Source organism: Erythrolamprus reginae, chromosome 1, assembly GCF_031021105.1.
Source record: "Erythrolamprus reginae isolate rEryReg1 chromosome 1, rEryReg1.hap1, whole genome shotgun sequence".
NCBI classification, from domain to species: Eukaryota; Metazoa; Chordata; class Lepidosauria; order Squamata; family Dipsadidae; genus Erythrolamprus; species Erythrolamprus reginae.
This window is the reverse complement of record NC_091950.1, coordinates 250711355-250728059: the sequence shown is the minus strand read 5'-3', so window position 1 is coordinate 250728059 and position 16705 is coordinate 250711355. Positions and strand designations below refer to the sequence as shown.

Genomic DNA, 16705 nt, shown 5'->3' with positions numbered 1-16705 from the left:
ATTAAACGGAATAACAGCCAAGATAGAAAAGAATTACCGCTGCAAATCCCTCACGGCCCATAGGTTGGGGACCTCTGATTCATTAGACGTCGTGTGAAGCTATTATGACTTTGAAAAATTAAATAAATAAATACTTTATTGCCATTGTATGTACATACACAGTATACACATACAACGAAATTCATGACACCTAAAGACCAGTCCCAACACACATAACAATCCCCCCAAAACATGCCCCACCCACCACAAATTTCCCACCCTGAATCACCCAAACATCTACACAACAGACCAAGTAATACTGTCCAATAGCTCACGGATGATGACTCTTTAGTTCATTGTTAAGGGTGAGTATAGCTCTGGGATAAAAATTATTCAGAAAACATGTGGTCCGAGTAACAATATTAACAATATTAAGTTCCCTTTGGTCTATCAATAATTAGAGTATGTGGTATATTCCTATTTCCCTTCTCACCTTCTCCTTTTCTGCATTGTATTTTAGTTTATTTATTGGATTTGTATGCCGCCCCTCTCCGTAGACTTGGGGCGGCATACAAATCCATTGCCATTCTAATGATGTACTCTCAACTTTATAGGCATATGGTTTTTGCATGTGGAATGTATATATAGAATGATTAAAGGCAAAGTTCTACAATGCTGACTTTTGGGATAAGGAAATACAGCATCAAATGCTATTAGTTATCCATACAAATCATCACATTAAAACAACTCTAAAGATGTTCGCAGTAAAGAGTGGTTCCATAAAATATAAATGATAGAAAACAGAATATAAAATATTTGGCTTCAGTCTGTCCTTAGGTTATAGCATGGAAAGGTAAAAAAAATATGATGGACAAATAGCACAACATCTTGAAGAATTCAGTACAAATAGATTCCTGGCTTTTAGGATGGTGAAGACTGGCTTAATTTTCAGAGCCAATAAAGCAGCATACAAAGTAGAATACCTTACAAAGAACCATTTCCCATTGACGAAGACAAAGTAAGCAAAGCAAACCATTATCTGAGTGTATGCATTCAGAATCAAAGAAGAGTGGGTGATTCATTCAGAGAAGGACCAATGGGCTATCTTACCGGGTTTCTCCCGTCAGTGGATAATAAGGTGCTGCATCTGTAGAGCTAGCATTGGAATATTCTATCCTGGTACAGAATTTAAGTCCAGTAAAGAAAGGGGAGCAAGAGTTTCGTGACACTCGATTCTCAATCAGTGGAGGGATCACTTCAGTTCGGGTTGGGGTGACCAAATGCAACACATTGCTGTAAAAGGAAAAGTAAATCAATGGTCTTTTCTCTTTCTTCTTACTCAAGGAATTAGCAATTAAAGGGAAGAGTAGATGGTCATAAATTAAAATATTTTGTACAAATCTTTAATCTTGAAAAGTTAATTTACATTCTGATATCATCTTTGTGTCTGGTTTGTATAACTTTCTAGTGAAGACTAGAAAACAAAGCCCAGTCCTTTGGGATTGGGCAACATATAAGTCAAATTAACAAATAAATTAATAAATAAAAACTCTAAACCGGCAGACCCAGCCCGAGGTATTCAGACTGCTTAAAAGTATTCTTTGCAAGATGGAGAGCTGCAAGTTCATTTCAGAATGTAGAGAAAGACGTTGACTAGATTGGCATATCATAATTGCACCCAGGAGCTACTTTTTCTAACAGAAGGATGAAAAAAATATTGCACAACATCCAATGGTATGTTCCTCTTACCTTTTCCTACTGGTGCGCATTGCAATTGCACTTTTGTGCACATGCATGCTCGCTATGCTCACACATGCGTTCCCTTGCAAGATTTTACTTCTGCGCATGTGCAAACAGATGATTTTACTTCCGCGCATGCTCAGAGAGCCAAAAATTGCAACAAAAAAAAATACAAAAAAAGGTGGCGACCTACACAGACCGGCAAAGACAGCACTGGAGCTGTCATGCCAAAATCGCATAATTGGCGGGTCATTTACTGGAGTGGCACACCGTACCACTCAGGTAGGAACCTACCTCTGATAACATCTCTGTGGAAAACCTGTACTGCACATCAATGTTTTATGCAGGAATAAAAACCAGCAACCAAAAAAGAAAGGTTGTTTACAAAACTGTCACCATACCTGATGCTGAAAAGCTTGATTGGGGCCTTTGGTGCAGGAAAGGTGAATTTAAGGTGTCCAGCTTTCAATGCAACATTAGTTTCAATTCCAGATTCATGGTATATATTGGTGTGCATCTGTATAGCACTGCTAGCAAACTCAGGGATATTTACTCCTAAATGAGTTATGAACTCAACTGCCATTGATGGTTTAAGAATCAAATCTGCATGGATCTAGAGGATACATATAAAATACATATATTTATTTAATTTTTTCCCAAATATTTGTCATGATTTTGCAAATCAGAATTAGTTACTGATAGTTTGCTTATTGATAGTAATCCTCACCAGGATGACAGACAATATATTTAAGATCTTGAACTGCATTTACTAAATATTGGTATTTGCAATTTCTCCCAAAGTCTGATTTATTTAATTATGCATTTACATACATGAAAAGCATCTAAACTTGGAATAAGCACATTTCAAAGTCAGTGCTGTCTTCAGCACTTTATTTATCATACAATGAAGTATTTATTTACTGTATTTATTTACTTGATTTCTATATATATCTTTTCTAAAAGAAACTCAGATCAGCTATGATTAAAATCCAAGCGTAAAGATAGGCCTGTAAGGTTCTCTTGTTGGCTTCTATAGAAAATAGATCACTAATGAAAGGGTGTTTTCTGCAATCTAAGAATAATAACTGAAAAGACCAAGTTTCATGTCACCACCAGATGAAGTGGTGATATCCAAAGATGAAACTTCTCTGACAATTTTGATAAATTATAAGGCTCATACAAGAAAAATGTTTTCTGAAATAACCTCGCCCTAATTTGAATAGTCCCCCCCCCCCAAAGTAGTAGTGCTTCTCTGAATATGGAATTCTTAGATGGACTCCACAGAAAAATATTTTTTAATGTACAAGAACTATATACCTTCCTATATGACCATCATAATTCTGCTTCTCATGACGCAACATTACTTCTACTATAAGGAAAATACAGATAGGTTGAGGGTGAAATTTGACCAGTTTGGAGTCGGACCAGATTGAAGATTTGAAGTGGTTTGGTGAACTGATAAAAACCACCCCTGGTTGGCTCCGCCCACCCCCGCCCACTCTCCAGCTCGTCGCACATCACTTGTGCTCTGTGTCTATGCCCGAGAAGGAGGAGACCTGGCTGAACTTTTCTTCCTTCCTTTGCAACAAAGGGAAGGAAGCCTGCTTGGAAGGGAGTTATGGCAACCTGCCAGTCCCTACTACAAAATTCCTTATATCCCTTAAGGGGAGTATTGCAAAATGTAATGAGGACCCCACTCCCAAACTATGGCTCTTGTTTGTACTACTGTAGTTCACAGTTGCATCATTTCATCTGCTGCATCGAAGAAGCTTCAAAATTAGTGTGAAGATAAAACTCACATTTCTCTGTGAAATTTTCATTCCAACCTTCGCTCCAGGGGTGGCTACTCCAGACAGAGCTACTTGTAGCTGCAGTCCTGCACTTGTGGGCAGCTGAAATTCATTGTCCATGAAGATGTAATGAACCATGAGATCATTCTCAGCCCCCTGGGAAATGGCCTGGACAATCTGTAGGCAAATACATAGAAAAACAAATATGTTAACATTTGCATCCTTCTTATGGAGTTTTTCTAGCTTCATGTTTTGAAAACTGAATAAAGATTCAAGGAAAATTCAGTTACTTATATATCGGCCTTACATAGTGCAACATATGTCCAAATAAAAGCAAATAGGTATTATTAGAGGGAGTTTGCTTCCCTCTGCTGGTTTTTCTTTAAAAATTTTTGTAGCTTAATATTGGGTGGGATTTGTTTACTGGAGCCACAGAGAATATGCATCGGTTTCTGTATTGAACAAAAAGTATAACACAGAAGTAGGGAGCCTAAATATCCCCAGATATTGTCTATTAACATTCGCAATAACATGACTTGGAGTTTGGGAGGCTGGAAGCGAAGGTTCCTATGAACTTGCAACAGCAGACGAAAATGAATGTCTTTTTAAAAAAGCAATACAGTGTTCCCTCGATTTTCGCGGGTTCGAACTTCGCGAATAGCCTATACCACGGTTTTTCAAAAAATATTAATTAAAAAATACTTCACGGTTTTTTTCCTATACCACGGTTTTTTCCACCCAATGATGTCATATGTCATCGCCAAACTAATAATTTTTGCAAATAAATAACAAGAAAAATAATTATTGTTAATAAATAATTATGTTTATAAATATCAGGATCACTAAGTGTCCTATTCAATGGTGAGTACCAGTAATAATGGTGAGTAAATGGTTGTTAAGGGAATGGGAAATGGTAATTTAGGGGTTTAAAGTCTTAAGGGATGGCTTGTGATACTGTCCATAGCCAAAAATGGTGTATTTACTTTTGCATCTCTACTTCGCGGAAATTCGACTTTCGCGGGTGGTCTCGGAACGCATCCCCCGCGGAATTCGAGGGAACACTGTATAGAAGGAATGCATTAATCTGGATTAGGGCTCCAATGGGGGGGATTAAGGGACATCAATCTTTTGTTCCTATTATAATTCCAATCCAGATCACTTTCCATCTGCCCTCAATTTGCAATGGAAGAAAAATTAATATTTGGATTTTAATAAAAACTTCCTATTCAGTCCACTTAGAATAGAATAGAATAGAATTTTTATTGGCCAAGTGTGATTGGACACACAAGGAATTTGTCTTGGTGCATAAGCTCTCAGCGTACATAAAATAAAATATACATATGTCAAGAATCATATGGTACAACACTTAATGATTGTCATAGGGGTCAAATAAGCAATGAAGAAGCAATATTAATAAAAATCTTAGGATATAAGCAACAAGTTACAGTCATACAGTCAACATGGGAGGAAATGGGTGAAAGGAATGATGAGAAAAACTAGTAGAATAGAAGTGCAGATTTAGTAGAAAGTCTGACAGTGTTGAGGGAATTATTTTAGTAGAGTGATGGCGTTCGGAAAAAAACTGTTCTTGTGTCTAGTTGTCTTGGTGTGCAGTGCTCTGTAGCGACGTTTTGAGGGTAGGAGTTGAAACAATTTGTGTCCAGGATGTGAGGGGTCAGTAAATATTTTCCCCGCCCTCTTAGTTCTCAATAGAAAGCAAAAAGCATAACATCCATTCTCATTTCAGAGTTTGGTATCCAAATCAGATTCCCAGATCCGTTTTTCATTTAAAAAAAAAAATACATCCCACAATTTGGAACAATGTAAGTGGCATCTCATCTAGTCTGGTTGTCAGGTTCAGCACAGTGAAAGACTACTACTTAAAAAACAAAAGCTATCTTGCTTGCTCATCCTCAGCAATCCAATTTCCACAAAGCAAATCTTTTATTTTTTAATAGGCCTGCATACTGCCTCCTTTTATCCAGCTTCCATGGAATTATAAGAGATAAAACAACATAAAAAATAAATAAATTCAGAATAAAAGCTACTCTCTCTCTCTCTTTTTTTTTTTTGCCTCTTAGTAATTTTGTACGCACCTCAGAAGAATTTCCCATTGAATTCTATGTTTCTTTGTTTCATGGTTAAGTGGGCATAGAGGATACAAATTTAATTGGTTAGTGGTTAATTAGACTGATTAATGAATAGGAAATAAAAAAGAACATAGAATATACTGTTTAGTATTTGAAGACTTACTTTCTGAGGTATGCTCTGCAAGGTTTTAAAGCTTTTCAGAATCACATTTCCCAGCAAGTTAATATCACTGAGTTTCAAATAGCCCAATTCTTCTTGGAAGAGTCTGAAATAAGCTTTGACATCCGGTGTTTGCTGCTTGCTGGAGATTTCTTTAAGCACTTTCTCAAAATTAAGCATGATTCCTTTCATAATATCCTAAGAACACAAGAAGGAGAAATTAATTCCACTATGGAATTTCTGATCTCATTTGAAAAAATAATTTAAACCAACTTTGATTACAATACCACATTTTCAATAAATTTTACTAAATCTACATGTAGAAAAAGCTTCGGGTTTCAAGTATTAATCTGGAGAAATTCTCAATGTTTTATTTTAAAAAGTACTTTGAAATAAATACAGCTTGTAAAATTTGCTGGTAAATCCAAAAGAATATGGGGACAGATCAAAAACCGAACACTTCTTTGTAAAGGAACCTCAGTTGCTAGGATCTTACCAACTCAAGTTTTGTTTTATGTATGGCCTTTTGATTTGACAACACATAGGAAAATGAATATTATGTATGAATTATGTGTATGTATGTGATTTTTAACTGTTTTTTTAACCCTTTATGATGTTTTAAACTGTATTTTCTATATCCTGTTGTAAGCTGCCCAGAATGGTTCAGGAGATGGGCAGCATAGAAATACAATAAATTAAAGTAATTAGAGTATGAAAATTGAATATTTATCCATATTGTTAAAGAGACATTTGGTAGACCTTCAACGAATCACTTTACAGCAGGACAATTCCAAATGATGCCCAGTAGCCTATTAGTGCTATTTGTGTTGCAGAAAAACGGCAACTCCTTTGGAAGTTCAAACTCAGCATTAAATAAACTGAATTAGATATTAAGCCATACCTATTGGTAATCCTAAATTTATCTACTTAAATATAATAAAGATAAAGATAATAATAATATGTAATAATAATAATAATAATAATAATAATAATAATAATAATAATAATAATAACAACAATAATAATTGGTGGTACTTGGCACGCTGGGCGCAGTGCCAAAGGATCTCAGCAGACATGTGAAAACCATCGGAATTGACAAAATCTCCATCTGTCAATTGCAAAAGGCCGCTTTACTGGGATCGGCAAACATAATTCGCCGCTACATCAAGCAGTCCTATGTGCTTGGGAAGCGCCCGACTGGTGATGAAATACGAAATCCAGCATAGTGATCTCGTTTGCTGTGTTGTACTGACATAATAATAATAATAATAATAATAATAATAATAATAATAATAATAATTTATTAGATTTGTATGCTGCCCCTCTTCGAAGACTCGGAGAAACCTGCAGTAAGTGCATTAGCATCTGAACTTAATAGTAGTTCAGTTATTTTAGCATTCTGCTAAACTTGACCAAACACTCTACAGAGGTGCTAAATGATTTGTAAAACTAACTGTACAAAAATACCTACCTGATGTGGTGTTGCATCCTTGGTATATCCAAAATAATCAAAAAGGGCTTCAGAAATCTCTTTTGGTACTTTGCCATCAATCCAGTACAAAGCTTTGGTAGCAGCGTCAGGGAAAAACCCTCCTGGCCCAAACATTGCTTCAATAGTAGGCTCTAAGTTTTTCCCATCCAGGCCAATCTGGTCAAATGAAAATGAAAGACATTTTACTTGGAAAGCTTGTGTTAATTTGTCTAAACGTTTTGTGGCAGTTCCGTAGGTGCTCCTTGGCCAAAATACCAGTTTAGAAAATCTTGTGGAAGATAAATTGTTCTTTCCATTGGGAAGTACAAAATTTAGATCTTTAATAGCCCCAAATTAAATGCAGTCCAGGAAAGGATTTTTTAGAATTTCTTGTTCAGGAAAGACACCTAGTCAACAACAACATTATAACAACATTGGAATAGTTTAGATTTTTTACTTTTACTTTCTTTTGGTTTGTTTTATTCACCTATTAAATCTTCATTAATTTCCAGTGTTTAAGATTAAGTTGTTTAAAACAAATGAATTATGAATTTGGGGAAGAGGAGGTTAATTGTATCACTGCAGATTTGTGAGTGATGGTAACTAAAATTCTAAGCATCTTGATTTCAAAGTGATTTAATTCCACATGTTTAATGATTGGGTTGCAATGTAAATAAAGAGAATGATTTCAACTTTTTTGGAATTTCAAATATAAAATTAATGACTCCCTGGTGTTGTGTTTGGTTATCAATGCATACAACGACTTTGCCCTTTGATATCAAGATGCTAGCATGGTCATAACAGCTGCAGATTTAGCAATTTTATTCTAATTCTAATTGATTACTAAGACCATTATTTATGTTTTGATGATGTGATGATGTGACCCTGTACCTGCAATTTTTATATAGGGTGGACTTTTAAAACTAAATTTTGTTTTGAGAGCTTTGGGTTCCAATACAGTATTTAAATAAAATGGTAAATAATGCAATACTTTAATAACAATATTACTGAGGGATAGAAAAAATAAATAAACAGGAGGAAAGAAGAAGAAAGCATTTAAAAGCTGCTGTACCTCAAATATATCCTGAGGTCTCATTCCAAATAATTCTAATGTCATTTTCAGCATGGTTTCCTTAGCTATATAGCTGCTTGAGTCAAACAGCAGATTTCCTTCCAATTTTGCTGTGAAAGGATCCTCAGACCATGGGACAGTCATCATCTTAGAAACTTGATAGTTTCGTGAAAATCTTCGGAAGTCTTTAACTGTTGGCATCTGGCTTCCTTTAAGTGCCTCCTGAATTTTGATTCTGAGCCTAATTACAGAATGTCCAAATAAGCAAAAGAAAGTTAAACAAATATCCTAACAATGCTGAGGTAATTTTCAGTAATGTAAATCTACTGTATCATTCTAGGGATCTCTTTCACAATTGGATAGCTGGTGTGTTAGCTTCACTGATGGGAGGAAAGAAAAAGTGATCTGAAGGGGAGACCTTATATCTAAACTCTGAATTACTGCTTAATTGCAGTCATATCAATTAAACTGTAGTCAAAAATTCTAAAATAGCTTTCAAAATGAAATCATGAGCTTTAAGAGCCCTCAAAGAACAAAATATTTCATTTGACATTAAAACATTTAAATTTTTCCTAAAAGCCCTTGTTACTTTCAATTAAGACAGTTTGTTTTTAAAGACTTTAGATAAGTGAATATAGGAGAAGGCAATTTTGCCTCACAGTTCAGATTAACAGCCTACATGCCAAAGAGACCAACTTTGCTTAAGCCTTTGTTTGTGCTTTCATTTTTCAAAAAAACAAGTTTATTTTATTTATTGGATTTGTATGCCGCCCCTCTCCGCAGACTCGGGGCGGCTAACAACAACAATAAAACAGTATATAACAAAAATCCAATACTAAAAACAGTTAAAAGCCCATTATATAAAAACCAATCATACATACAGACATACCATGCATAAAATTGTAAAGGCCTAGGGGGAAAGTATATCTCAGTTCCCCCATGCCTGGCGGCAGAGGTGGGTTTTAAGCAACTTTCGAAAGGCAAGGAGGGTGGGGGCAATTCTAATCCCTGTGGGGAGTTGGTTGCAGAGGGCCGGGGCCGCCACAAAGAAGGCTCTTCCTCTGGGTCCCGCCAAGCGACATTGTTTGGTTGACGGGACCCGGAGAAGACCCACTCTGTGGGACCTGACTGGTTGCTGGGATTCATGCAGCCTCTCCAGCGTCAGGTAGGCCAATTATATCAGTCATATGATTTCCATTCACCTCATCCATGCAATATTCCAAGAGCATCAAGACTGCACAGGGTATTTTGGAAAACCTTTTGCTTTAGAGGCAGACCCATTTTTGATTTGTTCAGCTCTCTTTGATACATGCTTCAATTGGTAAGAGGTGCTCTTTAGCCCCCATACAAAGGCATTAAAGTTAATCTATTTAATTTTGGCCTCACAGAACATCTAATTATGGAATCAGGCTTTGAGTTACAGAACAGAACAGAATAGAATTCGTCATTGGCCAAGTGTAATTGAACACACAAGGAACTGTCTCCAGTGCACAAGTGCGCAGTAAACATACAAGCAACAAAATGATAAGTCATAGATCATAAATCATAAGATACAAGCAATAATTGATAAATCATAATATACCATTAGGTGAAGGTAATAGGAAATATGAGAGGTGAGAAATATGGGAAGATGAAAAGATGACAAGGATAATAGCAATATAGCCTACTCCATGAGTAGATACCTTTAGGCATACAACAGTGCTGTGCGAGTTAGGTGTTTAGCAGAGTGATGGCTTGGGGGAAGAAACTATCTTTGGGTCTAGTTGTTTTGGAATGCAATGAGTGGGAACCTTGAAACAGTTTATGAAGTTTATTTATTTTATTTATTTATTATTTAGATTTGTATAACTCGAACTAAAATTTAAACAATTTCAGCAGATTTGAAAATGACTTACGGTTCATTGTAAAAATCAGTAGTTTCCAAGATATTGGCAATGTGGGAAGCTACAAAATTTTTCACTTGTTCATTCTTGTCCCTCAAAGCAGTTTTAATGATTTTGGGAAAGTCATTGGAAGGATATTTCATCAGCAGGAGATAAGCTGCTAAACGTTTTTCAGCTGGGGAAGAGGCCTCCTGGAAGACTTTAACTAGCATTCCACGATCCTGAAATAAAATAAAAAATTGTAGTATTTTCCTAAGTAGCTGTGATTAGTTTAATTGTTATGCTAGATTTGCTATGGTATACTGGTTTAATTGCTATAGTAGGAAACATTTAGGATTTAGTGCTTCACATTTAGAGCTCACTAGAGCTGTGGTGGTGCAATGGCTTGGAATGCGGTATTGCAGGCTACCTCCACCCACAGCCAGGAGCTCGATCCTGACCAAATCATGATTGACTCACCCTTCTGTCCTTCCCAAGTCGATAAAATGAGTTCCTAGATTGTTGGGGCCAATATGCTGATTCTGTAAACCATTCAGTATGTGTTATACAGCACTATGGAGCGGTATATAAGTCTAGATGCTATTGCTATTGCTTATCTAATTCTCCAAATGTCTATTCATAAAAACATAGAAACATAGAAGTCTGACGGCAGAAAAAGACCTCATGGTCCATCTAGTCTGCCCTTTTAATATTTTCTGTATTTTATCTTAGGATGGATATATGTTTATCCCAGGCATGTTTAAATTCAGTTACTGTGGATTTATCTACCACGTCTGCTGGAAGTTTGTTCCAAGGATCTACTACTCTTTCAGTAAAATAATATTTTCTCATGTTGCTTTTGATCTTTTGATCAGATTGTGTCCCCTTGTTCTTGTGTTCACTTTCCTATTAAAAACACTTCCCTCCTGGACCTTATTTAACCCTTTAACATATTTAAATGTTTCGATCATGTCCCTCCTTTTCCTTCTGTCCTCCAGACTATACAGATTGAGTTCATTAAGTCTTTCCTGATACGTTTTATGCTTAAGACCTTCCACCATTCTGAACACAGTATTCCAGTTCTGGAGACCTCACCTACAAAAAGATATTGACAAAATTGAACAGGTCCAAAGACGGGCTACAAAAGTGGTGGAAGGTCTTAAGCATAAAATGTATCAGAAAAGACTTAATGAACTCAATCTATTATATATTCACAAATAAAGGAATCATAAGCTACATTCCTATGGAAAATCAAAATGTTTAAAGTCCATTTTTGATATTAATATGACTTCACTTTTAATCAAAACAATACCTTGAAACTAATTTAACTGATGTATGTGAAATTTGTTGTACTTTAAATATAGGATTTGTTCGATAACCATCAAAAAGCCAGAATATTTGAAAAAGCATATTAAGTTACAAAATAATCTGCTTTACCTCATCATTTAGCTCCATTTTTCTCAGTGCCTGAATAGCTGCTTTCTGGATGTCAAGGGATGCAACATTACTTCGAATACATAGTTTTAGGGATTCTTTCACATTGTTATTGATGTTTTCCAAAACATTTCCCATATTGCCAATGGCCTGTGAAACCACAACAGAAAATATAAATTTAGTTTTTTTTCCTCCCCACAAAGGAATATTAATCTGCAATGCTAAAAGTTGGTACTTTTACAAACAATTACCCTCAAGGTCAGGTAGGTCAGGTCCTCATTTCCTGAACATCCATTGCTGATCAAAGATGTTACAAAGTTTGCGACATCTGTTAATTCTGGTGTAATTTCTTTTTTTGAGAAGTAGAATCTGAAAGATAAGAAGAAAACTTTGAAACATCTATCAAAAATGCAGAATAATTTAATAATAATTTAATTTAATAATTTAATAATTTAATATGTAAAATAGGTAATTGGCAGATTCAGACTTTTTAATAAGATGCTCATTTTCAGTCCATTAAAATGTCAATAGCGGCTTATTTTAAGCAATTCATTAGCAGTTGCACTCCTAATGACAACTTTAGTGAATGCTGTATTAGATAAATTATATTCCTAAGTAACATCTCCTTCTATGAAAAATGTACTAAGTTGTCACATACCCGTTCACTGAATGGCTCAAGGCATAGAAAGAAGCTCGGCTCGGATGATACTCAGCCATATTTAGAATCTCCCGTATTGTTTTAGTGGATGGAGAAGGTAGCAGTCCCAAGCTGAACGTGACTGCATCTGCCACCAGAGGGTCAATGTTGCTAGTCCTCAATATTTGAAGGAGAGCTCCAAAGCATTCTGGGGTTCCACACTGAATCAGGGCCTGGATTGTGATGGCTCTATTAAAAACAAAAAACAAAAAAGAGGATGCAGAGGAATTACATTAAAATGATTTTTGTAGATTAATTTTGATGCAAAAAGATTCATTTTTTAAATGTAGGTTGACAGGATCGTGTGTGTTAGCCAACCCATTGGGTCATTCCAAGGATATTGATAAAATCTAGTTATCTGATGAAACATAAAGGTTTTGAAACAATCAGGTTGTGGGCTGATTCCAAAACAAACTTTGTCCATCAACAATATTCCAGAGTCCACTGGAATTGGGCAGCCAGTCAATTTAAATAAATAATAACTAAGTAAGTGGGAGTGGATTACTTTCTCTCTTCCACATACCCTTTGATATTGGGCTTTCTCTACACTAGAGATGAAAATATATAGGATGAAGTAAAAAATCTTGTCACATAAGTAGATTACCCACATAGCAATACTGAGTCTTCTATGCTGTATTGATAAAATCTTTGTCAACTATTCTTCCTGACTTATATTTGCCAGTATTAGCCTCAATGTGAGAGTGATTACAGCTAAGTCATACGGCCAAGGCATGCGACTGGTGGCCCATTTATTTCCACTGTAGGGTTCTATTACAGTAAGTCAACAGATGATGATGAAATACCTGGAAGTTTCCACCAACTTTGGCACCATGGGGCCAAGTGTGCTATTGTGCAAGCTTCTCAGTCCAGTAACAAATCTGTAGAACAAGTTGGCTCTTTTATGGTTCTGCTGAGAGACTGACAGTTTTTTTAACTCTTGAAGACTTTTCAGAACGGCATCACCATGCCTGAGAATTTTGGCCTCCACATTCTCCAAAGACAGTTCTCTCTTTGTCAGGCCAGTAACTGGAGGGGGGGAAAGAAATATCTTTCAAAACAATACCATTACATCGCTGCCAAACTCAAAGGATAGTTGAATAACAAGTAGTTGTTTTGTGCTATTTCAAGAATTGGCTTTGTCTGAACTGCAGGTCCTTCCAACTGTAATCACTCATGCCCCACCTAAAAGTTGAAGGATCCTCTGGAACGAAGTGCAATATGGATGCCTCTGGTATGTATGGGGAATAAGCAAAGCTATGATGGCGATCCTATGGCACATGTGCCACAGGTAGCACGCGGAGCCATTTATTTATTATTAATTTATTTATTAATCAAATTTGTATGCCGCCCCTCTCCGCAGACTCGGGGCGGCTAACAACAGCAATAAAACAATATAAACAAATCTAATATTTAAGTTAATTTTAAAAAGAACCCCAATTTAAGAGACAAATCATACATACAGACATACCATGCATAAATTTTTTATAAGCCATGGGGAAGGGAATATCTCAATTCCCCCATGCCTGACGACAGAGGTGGGTTTTAAGGAGCTTACAAAAGGCAAGGTGGGTGGGGGCAATTCTGATATCTGGGGGGAGTTGGTTCCAGAGGGCCGGGGCCGCCACAGAGAAGGCTCTTCCCCTGGGTCCCGCCAAATGACATTGTTGAGTCCAGTATTTTTCAACCAGTGTGCCGTGGCACACTAGTGTGCCGTGAGACATGGTCAGGTGTGCCGCGAATGAATGAAGCTCAGGTTCCGGTCTCTCACAACTTTTTGCTGAGAGAGAGTGAGAGAGAGAGAGAGAGAGAGAAAGAAAGCAAGAGAGAGAGAAAGAGAGTGAGAGAGAGAGAGATAGCAAGAGAGAGAAGGAAAAGAGAGAAAGAGAGAAAGTAAGAGTGAGAGAGAAAGAAAGCAAGAGAGAGAAAGAAAGAAAGAGAGAAAGCAAGAGAGAGAGAGAAAAGGAGAGGAAGGGGGAGAGAGAGAGAAATGAGCAAAAAGGGGAGGAAAAAGAGAAATGAGAAAATGATTGAGACAGAGAATGAGAGGAATGAGAGAGAAACAAAAGAGAGAGAGAAGTGACTCTTTATTTAAAGCATATGATAAAAAGCACCCAAAGAATAAGAGAGAAAAAAACTCCAGCCCTCACCTGTTTTTGGAAATGGTTCAAGGGTGTGTATACACACACACACACACACAAGGGTGGGGAGGAGACAGGGATGGAAAAAGAGAGGAGAGTGTCTTAGGGTGTCATTTTGTGTCATTTTGGTTGGTGGTGTGCCCCAGGATTTTTTAAATGTAAAAAATGTGCCGCGGCTCAAAATAGGTTGAAAATCACTGGTTTAGTCGACAGGACCCGGAGAAGGCCAACTCTGTGGGACCTAACTGGTCACTGGGATTCGTGCAGCAGAAGGCAATCCCGGAGGTATTCTGGTCCGATGCCATGAAGGGCTTTATAGGTCATAACCAACACTTTGAATTGTGACCAGAAACCGATCGGCAACCAATGCAGACTGCGGAGTGTTGGTGTGACATGGGCATATTTGGGAAAGCCCATGATTGCTCTCGCAGCTACATTCTGCACGATCTGGAGTTTCTGAACACTTTTCAAAGGTAGCCCCATGTAGAGAGTGTTACAGTAGTCGAGCCTCGAGGTGATGAGGGCATCAGTGACTGTGAGCAGTGACTCCCGGTCCATATCGGAGAGCACACAAGGCATTGCCCTATGTCAGCTCCAGCCAATATGCATGTGCTGGGCAGCTGAAAAGATGAGCCAAAGACCTTGTTGCCTGAGTCTTGTAGTACAGATCAAAACAGTTTGCTCACAGTGCCTCTCTGTATTGCATGGGGTGATTATTAAAATTCAATAAACATTATTTTACTCCATTTCTCTTTCTATGCAGCCATGTTAAATTTAGCATTCAGCCTGTGCGCTTATTAATTTAAAATCTTTATTGAAGCTCTAAAGAAGCATAATAGTCAATGAGCTACTGCTGTGATATTGCTATAATATATAATGATACGATATATGATAAAATATGATATTATAATATATAATGATATGATATGATAAATATTGGAATTTTTAAATTTAATTAGATCTGCCTTTGTGTTGTATTGTCATATTAAATGCTATGAGCTGCTCCGAGTCCTCCGAGAAGTGCGGCATACAAATCTAATAAATAAATGATAGATACTGCTATAATAGTCAATGAGATACAACTGTGGCTGCTCCCACCTTTTCCTTGTGATAGACAATTCTTCAATGAATTAATAAATCTAAATGCTTTCTTTAAGACCTCCTCTAGGAAACCAGGTATGTAAAATATTAATTCCTTTTCCCCACTATGGGTAATATAGGGAAAAAAACCTTCTACATTAGTGGTCACCAAGCTTTGGGGCACCAGGGACTGGTTTCACGGAGAGAGGATTTTCTACAGACTGGAGGGGGCGTCTGCATCCCGTGGATGGGGCTTGGCTTTTTTGTGCGGCCTGGTTTCTGACAGGCCACAGCAGTGAAAATTTTACTACCACACTGTGGGCGTGGCTTATGCATTTTCTTTCAACATCTTTCAGTGCAAATTGTGTGCTCTGGGGTGGAGCTCCATTTTTGCTACCCCACAGTGTTCCCCCCCATCCGGGCAGTAGCCCACCCCTGGGCCACAGCCTCTGCTGCCAGCCCACAGACTGGAGGTTTGAAGCCCTGCCTTACATGATTCATAGGAACTAGATCAAAGTGAAAACCATTGCTTACCATCCAGGTTCCTGTTGTTGATGTTGGCGGTGTTTTCATATTTCAGAGTTTGAATGACTTTTGCCACCATGCCATACTGATTTCTATTGCAATAAAGAAAAAGCAACAAAGCTTTGTGTAAAGTAACACGGCGTTTACAACCATGGATGTAAACTGCGGTAAGGAAGCAGTGGTGGGTTTCACTTACTTTCGCTACCAGATCGAAACTGTGAATGCGTGCATGCTTGCTTTGCTTGTGTTCAGACCTTCTGCACATGAGCAGAGCATTCTGCGCATGTGCAGATTGTCCGTGATGACATCCATGATCCGGGGTGAACTGCTAGCAACCCACCATGTGAGGGTGAAGTCGGGGAATAACCTTTTGTAACTTACTTGTACGAGGAGGGCACGAACAAGTGTTTCTCAGTGCAAGTGGCTTCAGATATATGCTTTTTCTTTGTATCCACAATGTAGTGACAACGCTGGTCGCTGCTTATCAGGGTGGATAAAGGTCCACTCTGCAAACAAAATTGGGAGTAAATTAGATTCAAAGCCGAACCGCTATAAGCCTATTTTTTTAAAAAAGAATCCATAAAAGTTATTTTCGTACTAGGACCCATAGAGGAGGGGCCCACAGAGGCTTTGGCCATTTCTCTAGAATCCTGGTGCATTTTTACAC

The 16705-nt window shown here is 37.4% G+C and overlaps 1 protein-coding gene across 1 annotated transcript in view; it reads right to left on the bottom strand.

The window, feature by feature from the left end:
- Positions 1 to 16705, bottom strand: part of APOB (apolipoprotein B) — a 50517-nt gene that overhangs the window by 21348 nt on the left and 12464 nt on the right. Inside the window, exons 6-18 of the mRNA XM_070732802.1 lie at positions 16420 to 16544; positions 16048 to 16130; positions 13099 to 13321; positions 12257 to 12484; positions 11850 to 11967; positions 11602 to 11748; positions 10198 to 10406; positions 8303 to 8543; positions 7231 to 7407; positions 5763 to 5957; positions 3519 to 3686; positions 2121 to 2332; positions 1090 to 1272 (exon numbers count right to left, since the gene is read on the bottom strand). Of these exons, the coding sequence (XP_070588903.1) occupies positions 1090 to 1272; positions 2121 to 2332; positions 3519 to 3686; positions 5763 to 5957; positions 7231 to 7407; positions 8303 to 8543; positions 10198 to 10406; positions 11602 to 11748; positions 11850 to 11967; positions 12257 to 12484; positions 13099 to 13321; positions 16048 to 16130; positions 16420 to 16544 (2309 nt within the window). The remainder of the gene's footprint in view (positions 1 to 1089; positions 1273 to 2120; positions 2333 to 3518; positions 3687 to 5762; positions 5958 to 7230; positions 7408 to 8302; positions 8544 to 10197; positions 10407 to 11601; positions 11749 to 11849; positions 11968 to 12256; positions 12485 to 13098; positions 13322 to 16047; positions 16131 to 16419; positions 16545 to 16705) is intronic.